An 11,467-nucleotide genomic window follows, 5' to 3' on the forward strand; every position below is an offset into this window, starting at 1 on the left:
AATATTAGAATGCTCTTATAAAGTTCTTTGTCAGTTGAGCAATTTCACATTTTGACTATGTTCTCTGTTCCCATGGAAGATGTTCAACAGAAACACAAGGAGACTCTGCGGGCACAAACTGAAACACTGAGAGTGAACACGATCCTGATGAGGGAGAAGGTGAAGGTTTTCCAGCTGGTTGATCGATACGCTGAGCTCACGGTCATTTCTACTGTTCGAGATCGGAGACTGGTGGAACATGAGCTGCTGGCAAGAGGCAGAGACCACGAGGAGTGGAGAGAGGAACATCTCCGCAGAGAGCTGGAAAAAATCCGGACTGATCAGTTGTTCCAAAGCAGCTTTTCCCGGAGTAAATCCAAATCTGGGAGTTCGGCAGCAGTGGCCGGAGTCCCAGGGATTGGGAAAACAACAATGGTACAAAAGATTGTTTATGACTGGGCCACGGGGAAAATATTCCAACAATTCCAGTTTGTCTTCAGTTTCAAATTCCGGAATTTAAACTCCATTAAGTGCAGAATAAACCTGAGGGAACTGATTCTGGATCAGTATCCTGACTTTGGGAATGTCCTGAGAGAGGTCTGGAAGAACCCAGAGGGATTGCTGTTTATATTCGACGGTTTAGATGAATACACACACAACATCGATTTTGCTGACAGTCGGAGAGATACGGAACCCAAGCACCAGTGCCCAGATCCCGAGTGGTGGTGTGAAGTGTCTGACATTGTGTACAGTTTAATCCAGGGCAAGCTGCTCCCGGGGTGTTCAGTGCTGGTGACCACCCGTCCCACTGCGTTACATTTATTGGAAAAGGCAGAGATCAGTGTCTGGGCTGAAATCCTGGGATTTGTTGGTGAGGAACGGAAGGAATATTTCATCAGGCATTTTGAAGATCAGACGGTGGCAGCAGCTGTTTTCAAACACGTGAAGGAGAACGAGATCCTGTACACCATGAGCTACAACCCCTCCTACTGCTGGATCCTCGCTCTGGCACTGGGCCCCTTCTTCACACAAAGAGTCAGGGACCCGCAGCGAGTTCCCAAGACCATCACCCAACTGTATTCCTACTATATTTACAACATCCTGAAAAACCACGGCCGTGAGATTGAGAACCCCCGTGATGTGTTTCTCAGGGTTGGTCAGATGGCCTTCTCAGGAGTGTCCAAGAAGAAGATTGTGTTTACAGATGGAGATTTGATCAACTACAGTCTGCAGCCTTCCCAGTTCCTGTCCGGGTTCCTGATGGAGCTTTTGGAGAGAGAGGATTCTGCCCGGAGCGTGGTGTACACATTCCCACACCTCACCATCCAGGAGTTTGTAGCTGCAGTCGCACAATTCCTGAATCCACATCCCGGGGATATCCTGAAATTCCTCACTGAAGCCCACAACACGACAGATGGGCGATTGGAGGTATTTCTCCGTTTTGTTGCTGGTCTCTCCAACCCAATGACAGCTCGGGGCCTGGAGGAGTTTCTGGGTCCATTTCCTCATCAAACAACCTGCCGGGTGATTGACTGGGTGAAGGAGGAGGTTAAACGGCAGAGTGGAAACACATGGAGTGAAGCTGGTAAAAGGAGCCTCCTGAACACATTGCACTACCTCTTTGAGTCTCAGAATCGTGGACTGGCTCAGGCCGCACTGGGATCTGTGGAAACACTTTCATTCAGTGGAATGACACTGACCCCAGTTGACTGCGCGGTCCTGTCTCATGACATCGGACTCTGTGATACAATAAAACACCTCGATCTGGCTGTCTGCCATATTCAGTGTGAAGGAATCCAGTGGCTGGGGCCCGGGCTGCACAAGTGCCGGGAATTGAGGTAACTTGATTTATCTCTCACTCTGAACTGTGAAACTGTCCCATTGTGTTGTTTCAATGTAAAAGGATTTGTGTAAGACTGTAGTAAAGAACTGTGTCAAATGACCGGGGGATAAGCCAGTAATTCCCCAAGGAGACAAGGGTTCTGTGGTTACTAGTGAATGAATTTTGGAAACTTCATCAGATCAGTGAACAACGGTCATTGGTTTAATGGTAGTTAATCACAGGAATGGCGATGTTTCTTGCTGCCTGTGACAGGTCCATTGACAATGTTCCTTCTCACTGTTACTGACACCCAGACCGACTCTGACTGCAGCAGGTGGGTCAGAGATTCACAACTCCTTCCCGGTGAGGGACAAGATAATGTGTATGGGTTTTTTTTTGTATGTTAAATTTGAAATGGTTTCTTTGTTATGTTAATCTTTTAAATTGCTGTGTTTGTGGATTAAAATGGCTTCTATATTATGTTAACACAGATAGCAGGGTGCTATTAGCCAATGGGTATTCATGTTATCGTTCTTCTGATGACTGGGAACGGGGAGAGATGGACAGGACGGCGGACGTGCGAAAAGGCTCCGGTCCCTAAACTATGCGGGATGGTTTTTTGAACCAACATGTCGAGGAACCAACTAGAGAGCAGGCTATTCTAGACTGGGTTTTGAGCAATGAGGAAGGGTTAATTAGCAATCTTGTCGTGAGAGGCCCCTTGGGTAAGAGTGACCATAATATGGTAGAATTCTTCATTAAGATGGAGAGTGACATAGTTAATTCAGAAACAAAGGTTCTGAACTTAAAGAGGGGTAACTTTGAAGGTATGAGACGTGAATTAGTTAAGATAGACTGGCAAATGACACTTAAAGGATTGACGGTGGATATGCAATGGCAAGCATTTAAAGATTGCATGGATGAAATACAACAATTGTTCATCCCAGTTTGGCAAAAGAATAGATCAAGGAAGGTAGTGCACCCGTGGCTGACAAGGGAAATTAGGGATAGTATCAATTCCAAAGAAGAAGCATACAAATTAGCCAGAAAAAGCGGCTCACCTGAGGACTGGGAGAAATTCAGAGTCCAGCAGAGGAGGACAAGGGCTTAATTAGGAAAGGGAAAAAAGATTATGAGAGAAAACTGGCAGGGAACATAAAAACTGACAGTAAAAGCTTTTATAGATACGTGAAAAGAAAAAGATTGGTTAAGGCAAATGTAGGTCCCCTACAGACAGAAACAGGTGAATTGATTATGGGGAGCAAGGACATGGCAGACCAATTGAATAATTACTTTGGTTCTGTCTTCACTAAGGAGGACATAAATAATCTTCCAGAAATAGTAGGGGACAGAGGGTCCAGTGAGATGGAGGAACTGAGGGAAATACATGTCAGTAGGGAAGTGGTGTTAGGTAAATTGAAGGGATTAAAGGCAGATAAATCCCCAGGGCCAGATGGTCTACATCCCAGAGTGCTTAAGGAAGCAGCCCAAGAAATAGTGGATGTATTAGTGATAATTTTTCAAAACTCTTTAGATTCTGGACTAGTTCCTGAGAATTGGAGGGTGGCTAATGTAATCCCGCTTTTTAAAAAAGGAGGGAGAGAGAAACCAGGGAATTATAGACCGGTTAGCCTAACATCGGTGGTGGGGAAAATGCTAGAGTCAGTTATCAAAGATGTGATAACAGCACATTTGGAAAGCGGTGGAATCATCGGACAAAGTCAGCATGGATTTGTGAAAGGAAAATCATGTCTGACGAATCTCATAGAATTTTTTGAGGATGTAACTAGTAGAGTGGATAGGGGATAACCAGTGGATGTGGTATATTTGGATTTTCAAAAGGCTTTTGACAAGGTCCCACATAGGAGATTAGTGTGCAAACTTAAAGCACACGGTATTGGGGGTAAGGTATTGATGTGGACAGAGAATTGGTTGGCAGACAGGAAGTAAAGAGTGGGAATAAACGGGACCTTTTCAGAATGGCAGGCAGTGACTAGTGGGGCAGTGCTGGGACCCCAGTTGTTTGCAATATATTTTAATGACTTAGATGAGGGAATTAAATGCAGCATCTCCACTCAGTTGAGCGTTGCAAATGTCAGCAGACTGTCCCAATGAGAAGGAAAGAAATACCATTGTGAGATTGTCCTCCCCTGCCCTTCCCCGTGTGTGACTATCACCATCAGTCCATCTGTATGACTGTGCTCACTACCAGATACCCAGACCTCATGGGCGCATCTCCTCTCCCGATTGTGGGCATCAGTTCAGACACACCCCTCCCATACAACCTATTTCTGGATCATCTCATCTTATTGGACTATCTTTTCCCATCGGTATGCTGCTGTGGGATGTGTCTTCCCCGTCCCCTTTCCTCCTGTTGGATCTCTCTTCATCATCCCTCTTCCTTACCCTTGCCCCTTCCGAACCTCTCACGCAGGAACACTTTTCTAGCCATCCGGGAATGGGACAGAATTTGTGGAGTTTACAGGGTCACACCGACAGACTAAGTTACCGACATTCGGTGAATACCCTGGAGCTGGGCAGTGAGGGACATTGACAGTGATAGGAACGCGGATCAGTGATTTACTGAAGGGTTTAATGTTTCCTGAAATACCTGAGTGAGAGAAATTCACTCAGACCCACGGCTTGAATCACTTTGTTCCTCAATTTGTCTGTTTGTGTTTAGACTGAGTGGTAATGAACTGGGAGATTCAGGAGTGAAACTGGTGTCTGCGGCTCTGAGGAACCTGGAGTGTAAAATACAGAAACTGGAGTAAGTACCAGACTGTGGGAGACTGTGTTTTCGGTCACTGGGTGTCTGAAACTGAACATTAATGTGATCAGTAATTGTGTTACTGATAAACAATGGGGATTTGTACCGTCTCCTGCCTCTCTGTGTCCTTCACCCTCACTCTCTCTCATCTCCAGGCTGGACAGTGTTGGTCTCACAGATTCTGGTGCCAAGGATCTCGTCTCCGCTCTCAGTACAAAACCATCACTGACGGAGCTGGACCTGAGTGGTAATAAACTGGGAGATTCAGGAGTGAAACTGGTGTCTGAGGCTCTGAGGAACCCGAAGTGTAAAGTACAGAAACTGAGGTGAGTACCAGACTGTGGGAGATTGAGTTTACAGTCACTGGGTGTCTGACACTGAATATTACTGTGATCAGTAATTGTGTTACTGATAAACATCGAGGATTTGTACCGTCTCCTATCTCTCTGTTTCCTTCACCCTCACGCTCTTTCATCTCCAGGCTGAACCATGTCGGTCTCACAGATTCTGGTGTCGAGGATCTCGTCTCCGCCCTTAGTACAAACCCATCACTGATAGAGCTGGACCTGGTCTCAAACTCGCTCACAGACCGATCTGTCCCCGCTCTCCGCCACCTCTTACTGACCCTCCCGAGTCTGAAGCAGATCAGGTGAATGTTTGTGTTAATGTTCAATGTGATAAAATATCAGCGGATCCGCGGGTTTTCTGGTGATATTTGTCTGTGAGTGTTGTCCCCTGTTACTGACACTGTTGTGTAATCTGTTTATTTCATCTTTATTCTCCCATCTGTTTCAGGCTGAGGAACTATGTTTTCAGTGAGGCTGCAAATCGGTTCAGTGAGACCGGGTGGGAGGAATTGGAGTCTCTGCGGGAACCCAGACCAGGACTGACAGTGACTGTGTGAACATCTGAATGTGTGCACATCCCCGCCAGCGGGATGGGGACATTTCGGCCGATTTCCTGCCCTCCCCTTTAACTCCCACCCTTACCTGTAATGGCCGCACGCCAGGTGTAATTCACAATGTTTCTCACCCAACTGGCTCCAGTCTCGCGCTGTGTGACATACGAACTGGTCCCGCAGTGACGTATTTCCGCCTCCTGTCCAGCGGCTCTTCTTCTGCCAGATGTTCGCTTTCGAGACTCCCCCAGGTGAGACCCCGGGCCATTACACAGACAGGAATTACCCATGAGCCAGGACTCAGTCTGGGAGACCGGTGTCCCAGGGTGGGATTATCCCGGGAGAGAATCCTTTTGCTGAGGACGGTGTATTCGGCAGTCTGGCCGATATAATGATGTTAATTTGACAAATACCTTGGATGTCACAGTAGATCTGCAGCGATCCTGGATATGGCTCCGAAATGTGATTTTAATGATTATTGATTCCCCAGTTTCACCTACTCCCTTCCAGCTTGTGTTCTTTCCAGCTCCTCCCAACTTTCGTATTTTGGCATCTTCCGCCGTTTTACTCCATCCCGAAACTGGGTTGCAGCCCAAAAAGTCAACTGTTTATTCATTTCAATCTATGCTACCTGACCAGGTGAATTCCTCCAGCATTTTGTGTGAGCATAAAATTGATTGCAGTCCGTCACGTGGTAAACCAGCTACACTCAAAGTTTGCACCGATATGAAGCAAATAATTCAATTGGTGCAACTGCTTAAACTGACAGAGTATCTGCATTCATTATATTTGTATCAACAATGACAATTGTTTTGCAGAAGCACTGAATTGGTAGCATTGTTAACAGTGAGGTAGAAAGTCATAAGACCATAAGATATAGGAGCAGTAGTAGGCTATTCAACCCATCGAGTCTGCTCCGCCATTCAATCATCAGCTGATTCAATTCTTCCAGACATCGTCACTCCTCTGCCTTCTCCCCATATCCACTGATGCCCTGGTTAATCAAGAACCAATCTATCTCTGCTTTAAATATACCCAATGACTTGGACTCCACAGCCGCTCGTGGCAACAAATTCCACAGATTTACCACCCACTGACTAAAGTAATTTCTCCGCATCTCTGTTCTAAATGGACGTCCTTCAACCCTGAAGTTGTGCCCTCTGGTCCTAGAATCCCCTACCATGAAATATAACTTTGCCACATATAATCTGTTCAGACCTTTTAAGATTTGGAATGTTTCTCTGAGAATGCCCTCATTCTCCTGAACTCCAGGGAATACAGCGCAAGAGCTGCCAGAATTTCCTCATACATTTCATTCGCCTTCTTCACAACAGACTAAACCTGGAGGTGAACCTTTAGTGTTTCCTGCACAAGGACACCCAAGTCTCTTTGCGTCTCTGCATTTTGAATTCTTACCCCATCTAAATAATAGTTTGACCGTTTATTTCTTCCCCCAAAGTGCTTGACCATACATTTTCCAACATTGTATTTCATTTGCCACTTCTTTGCCCATTCCCCTAAACTATTTCAGTCTCTCGGCAGTCTCTCTGTTTCCTCAGCATTGCACGCACCTCCACCTATCTTTGTATCATCGGTAAATTTAGCCACAGATCCATTAATAACGTAGTCCAAATCATTGACATGCATAATAAAAAGTTACGGTCCCAACGCCGACCCCTGTGGAACTCCACTGGTTACCGGCAGCCAGCCAGAATAGGATCCCTTTATTCCCACTCTCTGTTTTCTGTCAACCAGCCAATGCTCCACCCATGCTACAAACTCCTCTGTAATTCCATGAGCTCTTATCTTGCTAAGCAGCCTCATGTACGGCACCTTGTGAGAATCCAAGTACACCACATCTACTGCATCTCCTTTGTCTGCCCTATTTGTAATTTCCTCAAGGAATTGAGGTAGGTTAGTCGGGAAGGATTTTCCATTCAGGAAACCATGCTAGCTTTGGCCTGTCTTGTCATGTGCTCCCAGGTATTCCATAATCTGATCCCTAACAATCGATTCTAACAACTTCCCAACCACTGATGTCAGGCTAACAGGTCTATAGTTTCAGTTCTGCTGCCTCCCACCCGTCGGAAATAGCGGAGCAACATTTGCAACTTTCCAGTTATCCGCTTTTTGAAAGATCATTGTTAATGCCTCCGCAATCTCTCCAGCTATTTCCTTCAGAACCAGAGGGTGCAGTCCATCAGGTCCAGGAGAATTATCTACCCCCAGACCATTAAGCTTCCTGAGCACCTTCTGAGTCGTAATTTTCACTGCACCTACTTCACTTCCCTGATACTCTTGAATGTCCGGTACACTGCTTGTGTCTTCCACTGTGAAGACTGATGCAAACTTCCCATTCAGTTCCTCTGCCGTCTCTGCGTCTCTCATTACAAATATGTCCAGCATCATTTTCTATTAGTCCTCTATCTACCCTCAATTCTCTTTTCCTCTTTATATAGTTAAAATGGTATAGTATCTTCTTTTGATATTAGTTGCCAGCTTCCTTTCGAAATTCACCTTTTCCTTCCTAATGACCTTCTTATTTTCCCTCTGCAAGTTTTTAAAAGCTTCCCAATCATCTATTTTCCACTAGATTTGGCGTCCTTGTATGCCCTCTCTTTTGTTTTTGTTTTATCTCTGAATTCACTTGTCAGCAACGGTAGTGTCCTTCTTCCATTCGAAGTTGACTTCTTGTTTCGAATATATCTGACTTGCACTTCCCTCATTTTTTTCGCAGAAACTCCAGGCATTGCTGCTGTGCTGTCCTTCCTGTTAGTGTCCCTTTCTGGTCAACCTCGGCCAGTTCCCCTCCCATGCCATTGAAATTTCCTTTATTCCACTGAAATACCGACACATTGACATTTACTTTCTGCTTCTCAAATTTCAAACTGAACTCGATCATATTGTGACCACTGTTCCTTTATGGTTCCTTAACCTTCAGCTCTTTCATCACCTCCCGATCATTGCACGACACCCAATCCAGAACTGCCGACCCCGTATTGGGTTCAGCAACAAGCTGTTCTAAAAATCCATCTCTTAGACATTCTTTAATTTCTCTCTCCTGAGATCCAGAAATGTGCCTGGTTTTCCCAATCCACTTTCATGTTAAAATCCCCAACGATTATCATGATATTGCCCTCTTGACACGTCTGTTCTATCTCCTGCTGTAATTTGTAATCCACATCCGGGCTGCTGTTTGGAGGATGTATGGAACTGCAATTCGGGTTCCTTTAGCGTTGCCATTTCTTAACTCAACCCATAGAGATTCTAAACCTTCTGATCCTGTGTCATCCCTTTCTATACACAGAGCCACACCACCCATTCTGCCTACTAACCTATCTTTCCGATACACCGTATATCCTTGGACTTTCATCTCCCAATGGCAGGCATCCTTTAGCCAAGTTTCAGAGGTGGCCACAGCGACGTACTTGATTGACAATCTGCAGTTGAATTTAAGTATCGTCCGTTTTATTTCTTATGCTGAGTGTATTCAACTGCAACACTTTCAGTCCAGTATTTGTTGCTTTCTGTTTCAACTGCACCACGCCTCCATTGCCCTGTAACTCATCCCACTGGCTGTGATTATGCCTCACCTGCTGTCTTTCCGTTCTATCATCTCTGTTGCACGCTATCTGTGATTTATTTCTGTTTTCCCCTTCCTAAGGCCGATCACTCCGGTTCCCATCCACCAGCCAAATTAGTTCCAACGCAGCTATATTAAATGTGCCGGCTCGGGTGTTGAACCCCTTTGGGTTCAGCTGTAATTTTTCCTTTTCGTACAGGTTGTAACTCCCGCAGAAGATGGCCCGGTGTTCCAGGAACCCGAAGCCCTGCTCCCTACATCAGTCTCAGCTACTCATTAATATGCCTGATCTGCTATTCTTGCGCTCGTTAGCACCAGGCACAGGCAGCAATCTCGAGGTTACTAACGTGCAGCTCCTGCTTTTCAGCTTCCTAACCAACTTCTGAATTCCCTCTTCAGGACCTCCTCCCTTTTTCTACCTCTGTCATTGGTATCAACGTGTACCAAGACTTCTGGCAGTTTACCCCCTCCCTTCAGAATACTCTGCTGCACGCGATCCGAGACATCCCGTACCCTGGCACATGGGAGTCAACACACCATGCGGGTGTAACTATCAGGCTGACAGAAACTCCTGTCTGTTCCCTCACTATGACTACCGCATTCCTCATCTTCCTCTTTCCCTTCTGCACCACGGAACCGCGCTCAGTAACACAGACCCGATCGCTGTGATCGTGCTCTGTCAGTCATTCCCCGGAACCGCATCCAAAAACGAGATAATGATTAGTGAGGAGAATGGCCACAGAGGTTCTCTCGACTATCTGAGCTCTTTCCCTCGCTCCCCTAACCGTCACTCATTTATCTAACTCCCGCAGCCTCGGGGTGACTAATTCCCTGTTGCTCCTCTCTATCTCCTGGTCACTCTCTCTAATAAGCTGTAGGTCATCATACCTAACATTGCCTCTCAGGAGCTGCATCTCGGTGCACCTGGCGCAGAAGTGGCCTTCTGGGGGACTGGAAGATTCCTAGAATTCCTGCATCCGACATCCAGAGCAAAATACTAACCCTACCGACATGCTCTCCATTGCTCAAAATAAAAAACACATGTCTGGGTAATACGTAGCCGCTGCACGCTCCGCCCCTGACTCTCCTTCTGTGACGTCAGTCCCACACTCCTCTCGCGGTGCTCCACCCTAGGCATTCCCAGAATCCTTTGCTCCCGCCCGTTTCAATGGGTCACTATTGCAGACACCGCTACCCTCTTCCGTCCGATTCCTCAATGGACATTAACCCCATGAAACTGCCTCACTTTTTAAATATCTGTTTTTGTACTTTATTAATCTATTCAATGCCCATATACTGTGATTAATTTACTTATTGATTTTTATTTTACTTTTTCTTCTGTATTAGTGAACTGCTGTGTATATTTTTTTCCCTCTCTATTATTGAACTGCTGCTGCTAAGGTAACAGATTGCAGGGCACATGCCGGTGCAAATTAACCGGATTCTGATTCTGACATTTAATGGAAGTTCTGCGGTGTTTATACTTGATGCCCCACCGAGCACTTTTCCCGCACCACTTACGAAATTGCCTAATCAACAGTGATCTTTATCTGAGTTATTCACTGCTAACTGGTTCATTGATGAAAACCGGAAATAAGCTCTTGTCCCGGTTATCGCAGTGACTATTAAGAATTCCAGAAGCACCTTGCAATCCCAGTTTGGACGGAAGTTTGCAAATTCGATGTTCGTGTTGTGGAGATGAGAATGCCAATCCAGAATACAGGGTGCAGTTGCTCTCGCATGTTTTGCCTCAACTTGGCCAGAAGGGGACTCCGAGGACCGATAAATCGCGAGATTTGCATGTGACAGAGTGTCGCACCCGGCACGACTATTTCAAAGGCCTGCAAATGGGTAAAGGAAGAGGTGTTTTGACAGTTGTTTCACCATTATCTATCTTTTCCAGCTATAGTTCCCCTGGCCTCACTCCCGTGCCTTGCATAAGCTGAATTTCAAGCGTGACCGTTATCAGGTTTAATCCAATGTTAATAACAGCCGAATCTTGTCGGTTATTGGTTAAAATAAGATCAATAAATAACAATAAACAACAGGAATTCTGCAGATGCTGGAAATTCAAGCAACACACATCAAAGTGTCTGGTGAACGCAACAGGCCAGGCAGCATCTGTAGGAAGAGGTGCAGTCGACGTTGCAGGCCGAGACCCTTCGTCAGGACTAACTGAAGGAAGAGTGAGTAAGGGATTTGAAAGTTGGAGGGGGAGGGGGAGATCCAAAATGATAGGAGAAGACAGGAGGGGGAGGGATAGAGCCAAGAGCTGGACAGGTGATAGGCAAAAGGGGATACGAGAGGATCATGGGACAGGAGGTCCGGGAAGAAAGACAAGGGGGTCGGGACCCAGAGGATGGGCAAGAAATATACTCAGAGGGAGAAAAAGGAGAGTGAAAGAAAGAATGTGTG

General features: G+C 46.0%; 1 protein-coding gene across 9 annotated transcripts in view; it reads left to right on the top strand.

The window, feature by feature from the left end:
* LOC140208383 (uncharacterized) overlaps window positions 1-11,099 on the top strand; it is a 46,898-nt gene extending 35,799 nt beyond the window's left edge. For 8 of the 9 annotated variants that reach the window (XM_072277032.1, XM_072277026.1, XM_072277029.1 and 5 more), the window contains 5 exons: window positions 80-1,817; window positions 4,485-4,571; window positions 4,727-4,897; window positions 5,053-5,220; window positions 5,367-7,336. In XM_072277032.1, coding sequence (XP_072133133.1) covers window positions 80-1,817; window positions 4,485-4,571; window positions 4,727-4,897; window positions 5,053-5,220; window positions 5,367-5,475 — 2,273 coding nt within the window. In that variant the 3' untranslated portion in view covers window positions 5,476-7,336. Of the gene's footprint in view, window positions 1-79; window positions 1,818-4,484; window positions 4,572-4,726; window positions 4,898-5,052; window positions 5,221-5,366; window positions 7,337-10,453 lie in introns of those variants that run through there. The other variant, XR_011888755.1, reaches the window with a different exon arrangement.
* The last annotated feature ends 368 nt before the right edge of the window (window positions 11,100-11,467 follow it).

This window comes from Mobula birostris, chromosome 13 (genome assembly GCF_030028105.1).
Source record: "Mobula birostris isolate sMobBir1 chromosome 13, sMobBir1.hap1, whole genome shotgun sequence".
Lineage (NCBI taxonomy): Eukaryota > Metazoa > Chordata > Chondrichthyes > Myliobatiformes > Myliobatidae > Mobula > Mobula birostris.